This window comes from Saccharomyces mikatae (assembly GCF_947241705.1).
Source record: "Saccharomyces mikatae IFO 1815 strain IFO1815 genome assembly, chromosome: 10".
In the NCBI taxonomy this organism is placed as follows: domain Eukaryota; kingdom Fungi; phylum Ascomycota; class Saccharomycetes; order Saccharomycetales; family Saccharomycetaceae; genus Saccharomyces; species Saccharomyces mikatae.
Genome location: NC_079265.1, coordinates 337,968 through 356,964, shown reverse-complemented (window position 1 = coordinate 356,964; position 18,997 = coordinate 337,968). Strand labels below are relative to the sequence as shown.

Sequence of the window (18,997 nt, the reverse complement as noted above, 5' to 3'; positions counted from 1 at the left end):
ATAACAATCCCTGATCGTTTTGAAAAAAGTATGTCTTCTTCCATTGGACGCTTGCTCTTATCAAAAATTCTATCTTTTGTCCCGTGCAGGGCATAGGATTAAATGAGATTTTTTTTAGTGATATTCAATGTCTTTAATTTACTAACACTAATTGTGCAACTGTGAAGCATACGACTTTCAAAATTAGTGAATTTCAATACACCTCAACAGAACAAAACGCCTTTTTCGTTCGGGACTGCCAACAATAACACTAACGCCACCACCCAGAACACATCTACTGGTGGAGGTGCCTTTGGTACGGGACAACCAACATTCAATTTTAACAATCCAGTAGCAAATAATGTAAACAACACAAACTCTTCAACCACACCCGCTTTTGGTAGCAACAATACTGACAATGCTGCATTTGGTAACGGCAACCCTTCAAGCAACGCATTTGGTAGTAACAGTACTGGAACATCCCTCTTTGGATCTTCTCAACAAACTAAAAATAATGGAGGAAATTCATTTGCGTCTTCATCCCTATTCAATAACAACGGAAGTAACAATGCCAATAACAATACCACGAAACCCGCGTTTGGGGGTTTGAATTTTGGTAGCAATAGTAACACAACTCCTAGTATGACTGGTAATGCTCCCCCAAGTAATAACTTATTTGGCGCTACTACAAATGCGAACAAACCTGCCTTTTCCTTTGGCGCAACTACTAACGGCAATGGAAATGCTGAACCTTCTAAGTCTGCCTTCTCCTTTAATTCAAATTTCGGTAATAAAACAGAGGGTCAAGCTCCCACGACAGCATTTTCCCTAGGTTCACAATTAGATGGGGACAAAGCTGACAGTGAAGCTGCTAAACCTTCTCTCTCTTTTGCTTCGGAACCAACGGGCAGTAAACCAGATGGAGTTTCGCAGCCGAAACTTTCTTTTGGTGCTACACCTTCAGAATCTAAAGTCGGTGAAACAGCTAAACCTGCGTTTTCCTTTGGTACTACAACGACCCATAGTAAGACAACCAATACAACGCCGAATTTTTCATTCAGTGCTAAACCAGATGAAAAGAAAGAAGGAGATGCACCAAAGCCTGCCTTCTCGTTCGGTGCTAAACCAGATGAAAAGAAAGAAGGAGATGCATCGAAGCCTGCCTTCTCATTTGGTGCTAAACCAGATGAAAAGAAAGAAGGAGATGCATCAAAACCTGCCTTCTCGTTTGGTGCTAAACCAGATGAAAAGAAAGAAGGAGATGCATCAAAACCTGCCTTCTCGTTTGGTGCTAAACCAGATGAAAAGAAAGAAGGAGATGCACCAAAACCTGCCTTCTCATTTGGTGCTAAACCAGATGAAAAGAAAGAAGGAGATGCACCAAAACCTGCCTTCTCATTTGGTGCTAAACCAGATGAAAAGAAAGAAGGAGATGCACCAAAACCTGCGTTCTCGTTCGGTTCTAAGCCGGACGCAAATAAATCTACTAGTACAGAATCAAGCATTTCTTTTGGCACCAAGCCTGTGGAAAAGAAGGACAGTGAGACCACCAAACCAACATTCTCATTTGGAGCAAAATCTGAAGAGAAAAAGAATGAAAAAGCTACTAATCCGACGTTTTCTTTTGATTCTAAACCTGAGGAAAAGAAGGATGGTGATGCTTCCAAACCCGCGTTTTCATTTGGAGCCAAAACTAATGACAGGAAAGAAGGTGATGCATCAAAAACTGCTTTTTCTTTTGGATCTAAACCTTTGGAAAAAAAAGGTGATGGGGCAAAGCCTGCCCTTTCTTTTGGTACAAAACCCGAAGAACAAAAAGGCGATGATACAGATAAATCAGCGTTTACATTTGGTTCTCAAAAAGATAATGAAAAAAAGACTGAGGTTCCTTCTTCCGGAAAGTCAATTGCAGATACTAAATCAAGTGATAACTTGAAACTAAACTCGAAATTAGTGGAATTGAAGCCAGTTTCTCTTGATAATAAAACTCTCGATGACTTGGTAACGAAATGGACTAACCAGTTAACAGAATCCGCTTCTCATTTTGAACAGTATACGAAAAAAGTCAATAGTTGGGATCAAGTGTTAGTAAAGGGAGGCGAACAAATTGGTCAGCTATACTCTGATGCTGTAATGGCAGAACATAGCCAGAACAAAATAGACCAATCTCTACAATATATTGAAAGGCAACAAGACGAATTAGAGAACTTTTTAGACAATTTTGAAACTAAAACAGAAGCTCTTTTGTCTGATGTCGTATCCACAAGTTCAGGTGCTGCAGCCAACAATAATGATCAAAAAAGGCAGCAAGCATATAAGACGGCTCAAACTTTGGATGAAAACTTAAATTCATTATCATCTAATCTGTCATCTCTGATCACAGAAATTAACAATGTAAGTAACACATTCAACAAAACCACCACTATCGATATGAACAATGAAGATGAAAATATTCAACTAATAAAAATTTTGAATTCACATTTCGATGCTTTAAGGTCATTAGATGACAACTCCTCCACTTTGGAAAGAAAGATCAATTCCATAAAAAACTGATTGCAAAAAATAAACTCCCTTCTTCTCAAAATAATTGACATAGTTTGTGCTATATTAAGTAATTATGTACACGTATGAAAATGTAACGCAAAGGTTTAGAACCTGCATTTAATTTAAACTCTCTCAACAATACTTGTGTAACAATTTACTATTTCATGAAGTGTTATGACTTGTTACACTTATCTGTGAGCAAGCCTGATTTTACTGAGATAAAAATTGAATCAACGCCTTCTTGCACTGGATGGGCGTTTCTAATTCAAAAGACTAAAATTCACTCTGTTTGTGAGAGCTTTCTCTTTGTACATAATAAAACACCTATATGTTGCTAATTTTGACCGATTCCTAATTGGAAAGAAGAAAGCTTAGTCTTCATTCTGATATCCTGTTAAAGTGCATAACATCACAATTAACTTCACCATTTCATTTAAACTTTGGGTACTAGGATCCGTTGATTTTTTTCTTTCATCTTTTTCTCTTAAAAGATCTCTTTTGAAAATTCCTACCACTAACCTTTTATACATACTCAGCAAGCTTTTTACCCTTTGAACGACGCTTTTATTCGAACTTCCCATACTCACTAAAACAGCTGCTATTAACTGGAAAATAGGAACGATCAACTCTAACAAGGAGACGCCATTGGTATCTTTGTCAAATACTAGTGGGTTATCTAAAGTGACGTTGACTTTCAAAAAATTAGAATTCTGAAGGTAAACCTCGTCGAACACAAGCTCTAAACCTAAATCAGGATCAACCTTTAGAAATGACAACTCAGCAATTATTCGGAATAAGTTATTCTCAACTAAGGCGCTTGCTCCATTTCTAGTTTCGGCGACACGAATCAAAAAGAATACGGTGGCCTTAAATGCTGTCAGTTCATACAACAGATCATCTATGTTTATATGCTCCGTCGTAGAGCCTAACAGAGCATCCGTGTTTTTCAGCGAACGTATAATCAATAGCAGCTTCGTAGTTTTCATTAGAGAGTCTAATACGAAATTCTCTTTAGTTTTATTTGCCAGTTGTATTAAAGAATCCAATAGCAACATACCCGTAACTCTACTAGTACCTTCACCGTAAATAACGTCATTCCATATGATTTCCACCAGTTTTTTACTTCCTAGTCTCAAGTCTTGTAGAACTCTTTCTGACCCTTCTTGATCGCTTAACACCCTACTCAAATAATGATTTGCTAATATATAAAAATCAGATCTCAATGTCACGGAGGATAGTGGGGAATTTATTCCCTGAATACAGGTCTTAAACAACTGGTATAACCTGCCATCTACCGTACCTTTGTCGGTAATTAACTTACGATCGCGGTTATATATATCGAATAGGAAAACAGCGAGAGAAACTAATTCTTCTGAAAACGTTATATTGAACTCAACATAATCACTAATTTTAGGTATTATTGTACCAAAAACTTCTAGAATAAAATTTGATCGTATTGATGGTTCTAATTTTCCATCAGTGACAATAATTTGTACCAACTGTACCCAAGAGTGTAGTACAGATAAATTTAGCTCCAAAGCTTTACTTCTTGATATGATACTGGTGAAGTAATCTTTAGCTTTTATGCACTCGGAGTTTGCCTCCTTTATAAATTGATCTTTTGACACATCGGGAACAAGGGAATTGGGATATAAGCTTTCGGCACGAACTCTCTTAACTAGACGCATGAGCTTTTCCATTTCGCGGAAATCATAGATATTACCAGAACAATACCTGTTTAAAGGAACTTGTTCTAAGTGCAAAGGAATATTGTTGAAGATTGATAAGGTCTCTTTTGCTTCACAGATATTACCATAATTTAATGGGTCCAAGAAGGAAAATAGCCTTACTGAATACATTGTATTTGAGATTAAATAATTCACATATGTTAAAACTTCTGATTTCGTACCCGAAAAAGAAATTTTGTGAATAAATAGACCCAAATATTGTGTCCAATAGTTCCTGTACGCTAAGAATGACAAAAATGCTCCAATGGATTCGCTTTCAACAAAATCTTTGCCCTTTTCTTTCGTGGAGTTATCAAATGGACGACCATTCCACGTTGTGAACCTTGTAACTTGTGGATCGAGAATCATTACTCTTTCAAAAAAATTCTGTTCGATTAGGTACGGGTATAGTAAACCTGATGTTAACGGATTACGACATAGTTTTAGGATAATTTCCAGTGCCACTGTAGCTAGCCTCATGGCTGCATAATCAATATTGTCTTTGGTAATACTGTTCAATGAAGCTTCGAGTAGATTTATGATGGAGTTGAGTAAAGAAGTTCCTGAAGATATAAATGTCGCCAAATTAGGACCCAGAGATATAACATTTGAGACCTGGAAACCTAATAAAAGATGGGAGATACTTGTCGTTCGACTGCAGTTAGACAAATTTGAAGTTAAAAAGTCTAATAGCTCCAGCTTCAAAGTCAGAACATCAGTATCAATTATAGAGGTTTCCAACTGTGTAATAAATGCATCCTTTATTCTTGCAGATTCATCCACAGAATCAAATATCGTCAACAACTTATCTCTCTTCGGCGATGATCTAATAGAGTCATCAGGGTGTTCTGAGAGTTTCGCCAATATGCGTAGTGAATTGGATGCTAAGATGTGGTCATCAATCCCGACGTATAAACCCAAGTGTGCAACAAGTGGGATGTTGAAGAATATAGCATCGTAAAACGAACGTAACCCGTGAAGAGAATAGTTCTTTGGCATGTAGTAATCAGTTTTGCCATGCTTCTTGACAATGGGAAATAATTCTTCCACGTATGTCTCTTGGTAATCCAATACTTTGTTTATAATTTTCACGGCTACTTGCAACAACTCTGCCTGATTTTTACCACCTTCTAACTCAATGGATAATTGATCGATACCAATATCAACTACATTAAATATACTTTTGAAAACCTTTTCCGTAAAAATATAGTTGAATACTGGGGTTGTTGGGCACTCTTGGACATAATTGAAAAAATTCTCACAATCTACCAAAGCATTCAAATTTGCAGCAGCAGGAATAGAGTTCAGAATCACGCTGTAGTCAAAAGAGCATAAACCTGTATAAATAATTTTGAAAACGGGAAGCTGAACGGCTCTTCTGTTTCTGACATCAGTGATTTGGTGTATATGTGCTAGAATATCATTGAAAATGTAGTCAAAATATGGCCATATACCTACCTTTCTGTAACCTTGACCTAGCCTTGCTGGAAATGCTAATTTACCAAAAACCATGTATTCGCTACCACTTTCACGAGAATGAATAGAAATTAAGTTTTGGAACAGTTCCAGAAACCCTAGGACTTCAGAATATTTTGTAAGTATGCTGGTAAAAGCAGTTCTGTAAGATTCTGATGAAGAGTTCAATGATGAATTCTGAAAAACTAGGGAGTCTAGAAAGGACCAAAATTTTGTTCTTGATGATTCAAGTTTCGGAACGAGATTACTTAAAACTTTGAAAGCAGCGCCTACTAGAGGCGTGTTCATCTTGGTAAATTCAAAAAGAATATCAGAGAAAATTGTTGATAGCGCGATTTTCACATCTTCATCAACGTGGTATGTAATTGATCCGACCAAGGTTAACAAAGATGATAAAAATATTACAGCTTCTTCGTTCAAGCCTTCCTCTAAAGCCACTGCTGTTGAGTCAATATCGTTGTGAGTTGATTCACTGAATTGCTGTCTCTTTTGAAGACTTGTGTTGAAATTGCTGATTTTTTTGGTGTAATCGCTAACGCATTGTGCAATGTTTTTCCATGAGATGGAGTTGTTTTCTCCAAAATAATGATAAACATTTAGAGAATTTTCAGGACCAAAGGACAGACTTGAGATCATCAAATAGAAACAAGATCTCATCAAGTTGTCGTTGCATCTTGAGCACCATTCAATAAAACCATAAGCATTTGATTCTTTATCTGACCAGAAGGCACTGGAATATTCAGGCCTTGATGCATAGAAAAAATATATTGACAAGAAAAACCTTTCTAAATCTGCCTTTAATGATATGTCATCTAAAGTTAAATCTTCACCAGACAGCAAAGAATCTTCCTCCGCATCTTTAATTTTTGTAAGCAAAAAAGCACAATCTGTAATAATTGTTTGAAGCACATCGTCAAAGGCTGAAAGAAAAAACTCTTGAGTCTGTTCGGATAAAACGATATTTGTATAGGAGTATTCGTTGAAATTACTAGGCGTACAATTTAACCGAGTACTATCAGTAGTTGACATCATCCCAGGATAGGAAGAATTCCATATTCCGCTACTGTTCATACTGCTGCTTGCAACTGCGGAGTTGTAGGTAGAATTCGTAGCTTGACTGAATATTTTTTCATCATCAAGTAGTTGTTTCGGAATTAACCTTGGAATATGTCTTTCTAACAGAGATCTTATATCGTAGAATAGTTCCATGCTCTTGTCCTGTTCCACGATAGAAGTATCAGCAGCAAATATTAAGATTTGTTCGATGGCACCTAGTTCAACGGCAGAGGTCATTGGCTCGTCCACGTCAGTTTTGAAATCCATCACATCAGCCCTCCTTTTTGGTTCTTCTTTACACCATCCAATGAAATAGGCCAAAAAAATAAAAATGAGAGCTACTTTAGCCGGTTTTGAATATATGCCGTCGTCCTTTAAGTCCTTTACGAACTGAGAATGTAACGATTTAACATCTGCATCGGGCATGACCTTTAAAGATGCGAAAAGATGGAAAAATGCAGGAATATAATATACTATAAAAAAATCATTTGAATCTAGCTCTGATACGTGATCAAGCAAAGATACTACAAAATCCTTGCTTTTCATGACGGCCCCTTTATCCACTAAACCGTACAAAATTTGACTCAAAATATCATATTCCCTCAACAGGAAATCTCTTCTAAACTTGATGTTTTGCCTGAATAAGACATTATAATTTTCTAATATTTGGGCCTTATTAATTTGTTGTTTGATTTCAGATAGCTGTGTATGAATGAACTTAAAAGCTGGAAGTATATTAGAAACTAAAACTCCGTTCTTTAATAGTTCTTGGTACAGTTCAGTGTCTTCGTGGAAACAGTTGACTATAAAAGAAACAATTTGAAGAATAAATTGTCTTCTCAAAAAGTATTGTACTTTGCCGCTATTCGCGGTGGCATCACTGGAGAGTATCAATTCGCATGTAACAATTTCATCTAAGTTCAGTTCGTCTGATAAAGAAATGGCCTCAAAAATAAACTCTTGATTAAGCTTAAAAGTAGAACCATCGGATAGTGTAACTTCACCTTTTTCTAATTGTGATCGGCTAGTATTGTTTTTTAGTTTGCCAGTGTTCAGGTTCAAATTCTGTAAGTCAGGAAGTATTTCTTTGAATAAATCAAAATCGAACTCACCGTCCTCAATAGAACGATACAATGATTCGAAAGGAATTGCGGACCATTTCATCTTTCTTATCTACGCAATAACTCTTTTCAAGTAAGTTAGATGTTGTATATTTCGCGGTAAAAAGGCGTTCTTGTCAACTAGCGTATTCTGAAGACAAATTTTGGTATATATAGTACAGACTGAAGCCGCAAACAGAGAGTTAGGTGTGTTAATTGAAAGACAATCGACATAGTAAGAAAACACTACACCGCATTTACAATCAAACCTTGTTATTTCCAAACAGGAAAATTATTTTCATCAAAACCGACTGAATTCCACTACCCGGCCCGACAAATTCTTTGAATAACAATGGGTTAACTAAGATCGCAAATAATTCAGCTTGGCCTTTAAACATAAATGCCAATATCTGATCCAAGGGATACTTTATTTTACCAATTTTATGTCTTGATAATCAACCTCGATGGGAAACCCGTCATTGTTACCTAAAACATTTGAAACATGGTGCGTAACAACTTTTTATCGTAGTCCCTGTCATAATGCCATAATGTCATAACCTTGCAGCTAACAAACTTCGGAATGTATGAAATGGGGCTGCTGCATTTAATAAAAGCGAATTATACCCTTAGATATTAAAGAGTGCAAAAAAAATCTCCGCGACGGGGAATTGAACCCCGATCTGGCACGCGACAAGCGCCCATTCTGACCATTAAACTATCACGGATATGGGAAACAAAGCACTCACGATGGGGGTCGAACCCATAATCTTCTGATTAGAAGTCAGACGCGTTGCCATTACGCCACGCGAGCTACTATTTGTTGTAATTGATATTTAATAGACAGTATAGGACACATTAGTAGTGACGACTATGTCCTAGATGAAACATTAACAATTACTCAAAAAGGTAATTGCTGAGATAATAGTGGAGTTTGATGTAATTGTTGGGATTCCATTTTTTATAAGGCAATAATATTAAGTATGTAGATATACTAGAAGTTCTCCTCAGGGATTTAGGAATCCATAAAAGGGAATCTGCAATTCTACACAATTCTATAAACATTATTATCATCGTTTTATATGTTCTTATTCATTGATCCTATTATATTATCAATCCTTGCGTTTCAGCTTCCACTAGTTTAGATGACTATATCTCATCATTTGCGTCATCTTCTAACACCGTATATGATAATATACTAGTAATATGACTACTAGTTAGTAGATGATAGTTGATTTATATTACAACACATCTACTGACTAGTATTCATACTACTAGTATATTATCATATACGGTGTTAGAAGATGACGCAAATGATGAGATATAGTCGTCTAAATTAGTGGAAGCTGAAACGCAAGGATTGATAATGTAATAGGATCAATGAATAACAACATATAAAACGATGATAATAATTGTTGGAATGAAAATCAACTATCGTCTATCAACTAGTAGTCATACTACTAGTACATTATCATATACGGTGTTATAAGATGACATAAGTTATGAGAAGCGGTCATCGAAATAAGTGGAAGCTGAAATGCAAGGATTGATAATGTAATAGGATAATGACTGACAAATATAAAATGACAATAAAAGCATATACAGAATTATGTAGAATTACGAGTTCCATTTATTGGATTCCTATATCCTCGAGGAGAACTTCTAGTATATCTACATACCTAATATTATTGCCTTTATCAACAATGGAATCCCAACAATCATCTCAAAATTCGCCAATCTCTCACATCTCCACCCCCAGTCTCCATTTACTGTATAGGGGCAAAATCGGACAAGGTTTCTCACCAATCTGGGAAAAAGGTAGGTGAAGCCATGACATAAAACGGATCACAATATACTTGATACCAACCTACTTAATCTAATATCTTTTGTTCTCACACTACTTCAACGGTCCTGTAGAAAGGACAAGAAATTTTACAAACAAAAAGTACTAGGTTTGACCCACTTAGAGATTTTCTAAGCGCTTTAAAACAATGTTTTCATGTATTGTATTTTTTAGCTTGTTCCAAAACTGGATGTTGGCGTACAGTCCGCGTTTATCTAAAATGATTCCAGAAAGAAACACAGCTTTACCAAAAGGTTTTCGTTAGTCAAAGAAGAGGAAAAACTCAAATTTCAATGCTGGTCAACTTTTTGGAACTTTAATATATTTGACAACATAATCCTGTTTTTCTTAAACAGTCAGTATGGCAGATCGTTTGTTAAGCCATTTAACTTCAAGGAAGATATGTGGGTAATCCAATAACAGTAGTTGGTTGGTCGTCCTACATGGCATACGCCATTTCTGTGATTTATTGAAACTGCCAAAAGAAACCCTTCTCAAAGAATTATATATAAATAAATGAGATTATACCGAGCAAAAATATCTCCCGGGGGCGAGTCGAACGCCCGATCTCAAGATTTCGTTGTGATAAATTACAGTCTTGCGCCTTAAACCAACTTGGCTACCGAGAGTTTTAAATCTTGAAAATGTTGTATTACGGGCTCCAGTAATACCGGGATGTCTTGACAATCCTAATATACTATCTTAGGGAAGTAACTTATTGTCAAAACGACTTATCAACTTAATTCACGGGATGTTACTTATCCTATATTTTATATAAGATATGGTTTATACTAAATAGTGGAAGCGCGGAATCTCGGATCTAACTAATTGTTCAGGTATTTATACATTTGATTAGTTCAGCTCGGAAAAGCAGAGTTTTACCTTATGTTGTTCAATCTATTCGTTTCGTTATAAGATTGTTTCATATGTGTTTTATGAACGTTTAGAATGATGTATTGTCATACTGACGTATCTCATCTTAAGATACAACAGAAAACCCTGTCTTGAGAATTCTATTTTATAAGCTAATCATACATGCTTACAGAATCAGCTTTTGTTGGAATGAAAATCAACTATCGCCTATCAACTAGTGGTCATACTACTAGTACATTATCATATACGGTGCTAGAAGATGACATAAGTTATGAGAAGCGGTCATCGAAATAAGTGGAAGCTGAAATGCAAGGATTGATAATGTAATAGGATAATGACTGACAACACATAAAATGACAATAAAAGCATATACAGAATTATGTAGAGTTACGAGTTCCATTTATTGGATTCCTATATCCTCGAGGAGAACTTCTAGTATATTCTATATACCAAATAATATTGCCTTTATCAACCATGGAATCCCAACAATCATCTCAAAATTCACCAATCTCTCAAAAATAATGCTACATATTGAACGGTGTTAACATTAATGTACAAAGAACACCCATGTGACTACCAGTACCGTCAATTTCACAAAATAATACTATATGGAGACAATCTATACATTTCTATCGTCATTTATTTTTGATTAGATTTCTTTTCATAGAGCTACGGGAATGCATTCTCGTTACGACGCACTCTTTTTCGGAACAGTAAAATGAACACTGCCCTTGAATAGAGCTTTATAGATGGCTGATCCCAACCTGGTGAAGAACCACAGGATCGCCAATGATCATTCTGATGAAAAGGTTCGAGGTAATACCGTTCAACAAAGTGGTGGAACTACAGTAGTTGTTTACAGTTTCAGCAAACTTCGACTGTATATGTTTCAGTTAGAAGAGCAACTTAGAGAGGTTGGTAATAAAACAAATCAGCTTCCATGTGGGTTACATGAACACACAATTAGACCAAGCTAACATTTTTGCTGAAGAGAGATAGAGCAGTAGTTGCGGAAACAGCAGAGATGCCAGTTGCAGCACTTACGGCACCTCTTACAACGAAATCAACTTACCACTTTACTTGTTTGCTTTTGCTGACTGCTTCAATTTCAGTAAAATTCAATTAGGAAGGAAAAATGAAAGCTTGACTTCAGATACAGTTAATAGAATATGCACTGTTCTTATGATCCTTTGATGGGCAGAATCATTGCTGTTTTAAACAGGTGCTTACTAACCATATTACTCTTATAAGCGCGGTGGAAGGTCTCTTGTTTTTGAACAATATGCCCTCTACCAGATCTCATATATGAATATGCTTTCATGTTTTACCTGTCTACTTTCATATGTCAGATAGAGAAGTGCAAATATACGCATGAAGAATTACACGTAAGGCACCATAAAAGAACCTTCTTTTTAAGGGTACTGATTCAATTCTTCGTTCTATTGAAAATTCAGAATCACACTTTGAATAGACTCTCATTTTGAAGTGATTAACCTACCCGTTTACCATGCATGCGTTAAACGGCTGACTATTTACAAAACCTGTTTCTACTCCCTCCTACTTTACTAATTTAATAATGAACTAAACTGGTTTTAGAATGCTAATCTACAAAACTCAACTTACCCAAGAGTGCTCGTACATTATAATTATATCAAATGGTAAACAATACGTTGCAAACCTTGCGAGCCTACAAAGATTTGTTAATTTTTTGAAGCAAAATGTATAGGCCAATTCTTAGCCTTCACATGTGGAGTGATGCGTATCATATGGATAATTTATTGTGTAGTCGACGCAGTTGTTGAGAAATAGTTATTATGAGCACCTAGAAAATACGTTCTTAGCAGGGCTGTGGAGACATAAAAAAAATACCATTGAAGCTATCTGATGGAAATATTGAGGTTTTAGTTGGTTTTCTTTGCGACAAGAATACTTTCATTGACATCATCACAGATTTTTGTGTATTTTTTGAGCGATCAATTGTATTCGAAACAACCCATTTCTTCTCAAACAAGGAATAGTTCGCTGGATTTTGCTAAAGAAGATCTTGATGAAAGACTTTCTGTGTGATAATTAATTCTGCTATTTACAAGTGCATTGGTTGCATTTCTACACTATGTGTAACTATCAATATTCTCCAAAAAGCCTTTAAATTCCAGACCGATTAATTCACTTCTATTACAATCATAAATCATCCCCTTCTCGACTTTAATTTTCAAATCTTTTTCTCTAATACGCACTGAAAATTTAGGTCCGGAGAGATATTTCCATTTATTGCTCTGTAAGGTATGCATAGCATTCTCGATCTCATGATTCATAGATTTAAATTCGTCACAAATATATACAGGTATGTTATCGTCAACTTTAAAGGTTTTTTGAAAGCGTTCGGATACTAAACTAATGAACTGTCCAGGAGTAATAACACCGACGTTCTTTATTTTAGATTTTACACTATGAACACCACTTGATTCCCATTCCATATTTCCTGGTAACGATGGTTCTAATAGACCATCGAAATTTTCCAAATCAGCGTTTAGCAACATTGTTGCATGGTGGTATGCTTTACCTCCTGCAATTTTATAAGCACTACCACTAATCTTGAAACCATTTTGAATAATATCTCCTCTATCATTCAACTCTAACCCTAGTTCAGGCTTGAACGAATTCAACCACTTAATTATCATTTTATTGAAAAACTTTGTCTCAAAATTTTCTCTTGATGTTAAATACGAATAATTAACATTCCCTAAGTCATGCAGCACCGTGCCACCTCCCGAGAATCTTCTAAGTAGTTCAAAGTTGTTATTTTTCAGCTTAATATGATCCACTTCTTGCCACAGATTTTGGTTTTTACCAATGACTGCACATTTATCGTTGATGTAAAATAACAGTCTGCAATTATCGAAGCCTTTCTTAACCCTAGGTGTATTCTTGAAGATATAATTTTCAAGCGCCAAATTGAAATAGGGACTTGTGGACAAACTTTTTATAATAAATCTTCCTTTTGACTTAACTACATCTTCCAATTGTGAAGCAGATATAACCTGTCTGCTAAAACCTATATTATAAAAGTTGTGCAGATCTTTATTAAAATCATTTATATCTTCCTGTAAAGAGGTGCCAGTCTTTTTTGTAGTAGCAGATTTTCCTTCATCCTGTGGAATTGAAAAGTCTTTTTTTGGAGCCGTAAACATATTTTCATACATTGAGTTTATATCATGATATTTATCACCTTCGTCTCTCGCCCATCGTGTACACGTGTGAAACAAACTGGTACGATATACGAGGTTACTCTGCCCCATATATCGAGGGATGAACACCCAATTACTAAGCATCAAAGACATACTGTTAGCATGAACAAAAATACGGTCTATTTTTTTATTCTCTTTACTTGCATAAAAAACCGTATATATGTGTGTTCGGAAATTTCTAGATGTTCGATATTCCTCATCAAGGATAACAAAGCGAGGACCGCATCACTTTCCTGTGCACAATGATGTTAATAAGAAGAGTAAAAATGAACTCGATTGTTATCTTCGCGTCAGAGATCAGTTAATATAACTTGAGATACTTAAGCTCGTAGATCATTCCTTACTGATTTAAGCTCTCTCACGGGATTGACGAGATCAATGATGCATGAGAGCGCTTCCAAGAGGGGATCATACCATGAATCTCCAATTAGAGAAGCAAATACAATTAGCACTTCGAGTCTGTACCATCTATTTAACAATGAGAAAAACCCCAAGTACCAAAAAATGATCGCTGAGCTGCATGAGTTCTTTAATTTCACTTTAAGCGAAACTATAAGCGTAACTGACATAAAAGAGTTGGAATGTGATAATGAAAAGGTCGCTACATTTCGAAGGATAATGCCGAGGATGTTAAATAATTGCCGTGAATTAACGCAAAGGAAAACATATATTTCTTTTAATTTAGGACTAAATGGAAATGATGAGAAGCAAAAGAAATTTCAACTTTTACATCAACATCAAATCGTACTCAGCTTTCAGGAATTTTGTGACGAACTGACAAAGTTGATTGTTAATTCGCATGTTCTTGACTTTTTGACGAAATGTGATTATTCTTTCGAGATTATATCTAAGCATTGGACCTCGTTTTATAACCGATTTAGGTATGCAATGGGCGCTCTTGGTCCTATTATATCATATGTGCCTGTGAATTATCCTATGATAAGAAAAGAACTCGGATTTGAAGACTTAACTGTGTTTGAATACTATGATTTCAAACTTTTTGACTGTATTAACTCTTATCTCAAAAAAGAATTTACGGCCCTTGTGACCGCTTCTGTTCATCATTATATCCATATGTTTCCAATAACCAACGTAATGTTAGAAAAAGAAGTTCCTATGCTGCGTATCATGTCTAACTGTAATTTTTCTGTGGACAATATGAGTCCCAAAGATTTTTATATGAAAACTCTCAAGAACTATTCTAATGAGGAATCAAATTTAGAACCAAGACTGGAAACTTTCAAGAATTTCAAAATGCTACTAACGAGGAATGCATTACTAGCATCGTTATTTTTTCCTGATTGGGTCAGTGACGCAAATGATTTATTCATAAACCATTTACTGTTGAATAAAAAGTCAATCAGCGAGTACATAGAAATTGCAAAAAACACATATGATGAAGATAAACAACGGTATATCAAAACAGAGACTTTTTTCAGTTTATCAATGTTTAAAAATGCTTTCGAAGCGAGAAATATGCTGGAATTATTTAAGGAATTTTGTGATGAGGCTATTTCGGAGAAGTTAAGAGCGGCATACGGGTTTAACCATGATACGGAAAAATTATTTGATGAGGTGATTCAACTAGCTAACATAGATCACCTTAAAATATACTCTGATTCCATTGAATACCATTTATGCGATTTGCTCGGAAGCACTAGTAAAGCGATAGAACAATACGTCAAGTATTTTGAATCGTGCTTATTCAAGCTTGTTAAAAAAATGAAAATAAAAAAATCTGACTATTCCAGAGATATGAAAATGAAGTATCTCAACGATAATCTTCCCATATTAAGATTGAAGTTTGTCAATCTCCCCACATTTCCCAATTTCTTTGAAAGATCAATCTTCAGAAAAACAATCTTGCAGAGCGATCAGAACTCCCCTTTCATTAAGGATATATTGCCAGTTTACAAAGATGGTCTGATAGAACTCTTCAAAGAAAGAATTGTTACAAATGTCTCACGAGAAGATGAAATTCAGTATCGAGATCAATATCAACCCTACAAATCGCAATTTTTTCAAGTGACGGAGGTTATGGCGGATTTAAGGATCAAATATGCATCATTCTTATCTTTTTATGAGAATATTGAAGCTGCTGTTAAGTTTGGTAAAGAGTATAATGAAAACAACAATAATTTATTTTTCCCACTGATTTTTGATAGAGAAAGAATTCCAAAGGGGTTTCAGCAACCTAATAACGAACTAAAGAACAATTTCATCCTACCTCAAGAAATGGATGATGCGTGGAACAAGTTTCTCTGTAACTATCATAAAAATAAGGTCGAAAACTCAGATACTTCCATGAAAGAGCTATGTCCGATGTGGAACTTGCATCACTGTGAGGTGGAATCAACCTATGTTATACCTGATGGATGCAGTCTGACATTCGAATTAACTCTTTTCCAAACGTGCGTGCTGATTCTATTTAACGAATGTGATCATTTGACGTTACAGGTCATAGCAGAGCGAACAAATCTCGCACACAAGGACTTGTTACCAATATTAAAATCATTTTTAAACTACAAAATTTTAATAAAAGACAACAACAACACATACTGTATTAACGAGAACTTTAAACCTGATTTGAAAAAAGTAAAAAATGGGAAACTACGTGTGGTGCTACCGAGAAACACCTCTATGCAAAGCAGCAATACGGGCGATTCAAGAAGTAGCTCTGCACACCACGAAGGAAGTAATTATCAGTGGACTCAAGAACTATTAAGGGCATGCATAACCAGATCCATCAAGAGTGAGAGAGATGGACTCAGTTACGACCATCTATTCGAGACAGTGAAGCGGCAAATAAAAGGCTTCAGTGTTGGTGAATTCAAAGATGCCTTGGCAGAATTGTTGCGAGACAAATTCATAACCAAAGACGAATCTACGGATACTTACAAATATTGACACTAGTTCCATCTTATATAGATCCTAACTACTAAGCAAGTTTATATTCCTCACCAGCCCTAACTTTTTTTTTCCGAAAAGCATTTTCGTCTATTTTTTTTCGAGCTTTATCGCTTTCTCTACTATATAAAAAACATCAAGCAAAGAAACCTCTCTTGTGCTCTAATATTTTCCAATTTTTGGACAAGAACAAAGAAAGTCAGTGCAAACCCTAACTGTAATTAGCCTACCACAAGCCTCGCATACAACAGGCGTTGTATCAGTGCAACAAGGCGGCTATATATCTTTTAAAACATCTCTTGTTTTCCTTCTCGACAGGATAGCCTTTCGTTTAAATTTTGTTGATGATGATAACCAAAGATGCATAGTTCAACTGATTGAACATACTATCGAAATGAAGATAAAAATTTCCATCGAAATTAGTCTTTCGCTCCTATCTGAATACAACAAAAGAAACGGAAACTGTATTAGTAATATGCTTGAATTTGGAGAAGAACGGAGGGGTGAGGTCATTGTGAAGCGGTTTTGACCATTTGCGGCACTAATCGTAGCGGAGCCACGTATTTTATTCGGTCCTTCGCATTTTTAGAATTCTTGGAGCTATTAAAGTGGTACCATCCACCTCATACATCCTGTACCCCCGTTTTGGATGTATTCGTTCTTTTCTTGATTGCTTCTTTTGGTAATACCGTCTTGCACATGCTATTCTTTTCGGAGTTAACGAAGCTCCAGGAGGAATATTAGTGGATTTACCTCTAGCGCGTCAACGTCAGAGAGGGACTTTCTTCAAGAGAATAATCAATTTTCTAAGATTCACCAATCGTTGCGTAGAGTGTATCTATACATATATATTAAAGTGTGTAAAAGAACTATCGACCTCAACGTAAGAAGAGGATTGGAATTTTTAGTTTTATGACAATAAAGGTGACAAAAATTTACGAGATGCCAAACATAGACACTCTCTTCCAAGAGCGAGTAGCCCACGGTCACTTCAATACAAGTGAGCAGGTTATTGTCGTTTACATTTGCTCAGCAGCTGGAGACAACTGTTGGCTCCAGCAGTGGTTCAGACCAGGAAATCTTAGCAGCGAGGAGCGCAAAGATATAATGTGGATAAAGTTGGTAAACAACACTAAAGAGTGCCTACTTTTCAAGAGCATTTTCCCCTCATCATCGGCACCAAGTATAAATATACTACAGAACGGTCTACTTGAGTGTTCCATTCAAGGTAATGGGCTTTCTCGGGAGCAGGATCCTTGGGAAACCTTCAGTAATGGACTGCAGTCAGTATTCAAGGGTCAAACAACTAAGAGAAAGTTATTTTGCAAGGGTAACGAAGATTATCAAAGAGTGAAGATAATGATTCAGAATGACAAATTAGAGAGGAAATACGCGTTTCAGAATACTAGCGACTCTCAGAGAAAAATATATAAATGGAAGCAATCAACTGTTACCGATAATGTTAGCTACAAGAGCCAAAAAGGGTTTCTCGCGCAGAATAATTGTACTCTACAATTGAAACTACCCAATGGATACACAATTTCGAACACATTTCCTCCTCAGACGAAGCTACACAAAGTAAGAATGTGGCTGGACTATAATTGCTACGACGACGGAACTCCCTACCTTTTCCACAGGAATGTACCAAGGGTGACTCTAACACAAAATGACGAAATGAAAAGCTTGCAAGAGCTGGATCTGTTGCCCAGGTCTACTCTTATCCTGGAACCGCTGGAAATCAATAGCAAAAAATTCGATGACATTGAGCAGTCTTCTCTTTTACATAGGGTTTACTGGGGATTGACATCTTTTTGGGTAAAGGAACCAGAAGCGGATTCCTCTTCCTCTCATCTTGGTTATCAAAGGTTGGGTACGAACCTGTCAAACAGGGCAAGTTACACTTTACAGAAACTATCTAGCCTAGATATGGTATCGGATGGAGGGGGAGGAGGTGAATCAAAGACCTCTTCTGCTTATACCACCCCAAAAATGTACCCTTCAAATGGCACTTCTCAGTTGCGGCAAAACGTATCTGAGTTAAATTTATCTTCCAATAATTCTGCATCTAATACCAAAGTTCGTACATTGGGTTACTCAAATAATAATAATAACAATAATAACAACAATAATAATAATAATAGCGGTAACAATTAAATCCAATTTTATTCTTTACCAGGTTATTTCACACATTTTCTCATTCTCCCGTTTTCATTGAAATATTCGTATTTTATTTATTTATATGTTTAT

At 36.0% G+C, this 18,997-nt stretch overlaps 6 protein-coding genes and 3 non-coding genes across 9 annotated transcripts; 4 read left to right on the top strand and 5 right to left on the bottom strand.

Annotated features, from left to right (window-relative positions):
• Positions 1–27: 27 nt before the first annotated feature.
• On the top strand, positions 28–2,532 carry NSP1 (FG-nucleoporin NSP1; the record flags this gene model as incomplete). Its single annotated transcript, XM_056223484.1, has 2 exons — position 28; positions 188–2,532. Coding segments are annotated over 2 exons (2,346 nt in total).
• A 362-nt stretch (positions 2,533–2,894) lies between these two features.
• NUP192 (Nup192p) lies at positions 2,895–7,946 on the bottom strand (the record flags this gene model as incomplete). Its single annotated transcript, XM_056223483.1, has 1 exon — positions 2,895–7,946. One exon carries the CDS (start codon positions 7,944–7,946, stop codon positions 2,895–2,897), a length of 5,052 nt encoding a protein of 1,683 aa, XP_056077497.1.
• A 589-nt stretch (positions 7,947–8,535) lies between these two features.
• On the bottom strand, positions 8,536–8,607 carry Smki_10.trna8D. The gene has a single exon. It is a non-coding gene; the product is annotated as a tRNA-Asp (tRNA).
• Positions 8,608–8,621: 14 nt separating this feature from the next.
• Smki_10.trna7R lies at positions 8,622–8,693 on the bottom strand. The gene has a single exon. It is a non-coding gene; the product is annotated as a tRNA-Arg (tRNA).
• A 1,569-nt stretch (positions 8,694–10,262) lies between these two features.
• On the bottom strand, positions 10,263–10,351 carry Smki_10.trna6Y. Its single transcript is given in 2 exon segments — positions 10,263–10,298; positions 10,313–10,351. It is a non-coding gene; the product is annotated as a tRNA-Tyr (tRNA).
• Positions 10,352–12,706: 2,355 nt separating this feature from the next.
• On the bottom strand, positions 12,707–13,798 carry AIM22 (putative lipoate--protein ligase; the record flags this gene model as incomplete). The annotated part of the gene is made up of 1 exon (XM_056223482.1): positions 12,707–13,798. One exon carries the CDS (start codon positions 13,796–13,798, stop codon positions 12,707–12,709), a length of 1,092 nt encoding a protein of 363 aa, XP_056077496.1.
• A 423-nt stretch (positions 13,799–14,221) lies between these two features.
• Positions 14,222–16,750, top strand: RTT101 (cullin RTT101; the record flags this gene model as incomplete). The annotated part of the gene is made up of 1 exon (XM_056223481.1): positions 14,222–16,750. One exon carries the CDS (start codon positions 14,222–14,224, stop codon positions 16,748–16,750), a length of 2,529 nt encoding a protein of 842 aa, XP_056077495.1.
• A 394-nt stretch (positions 16,751–17,144) lies between these two features.
• SMKI10G1620 (uncharacterized protein) lies at positions 17,145–17,279 on the top strand (the record flags this gene model as incomplete). The annotated part of the gene is made up of 1 exon (XM_056223480.1): positions 17,145–17,279. One exon carries the CDS (start codon positions 17,145–17,147, stop codon positions 17,277–17,279), a length of 135 nt encoding a protein of 44 aa, XP_056077494.1.
• A 413-nt stretch (positions 17,280–17,692) lies between these two features.
• On the top strand, positions 17,693–18,904 carry UBX6 (Ubx6p; the record flags this gene model as incomplete). Its single annotated transcript, XM_056223479.1, has 1 exon — positions 17,693–18,904. One exon carries the CDS (start codon positions 17,693–17,695, stop codon positions 18,902–18,904), a length of 1,212 nt encoding a protein of 403 aa, XP_056077493.1.
• Between the last annotated feature and the right edge of the window lie 93 nt (positions 18,905–18,997).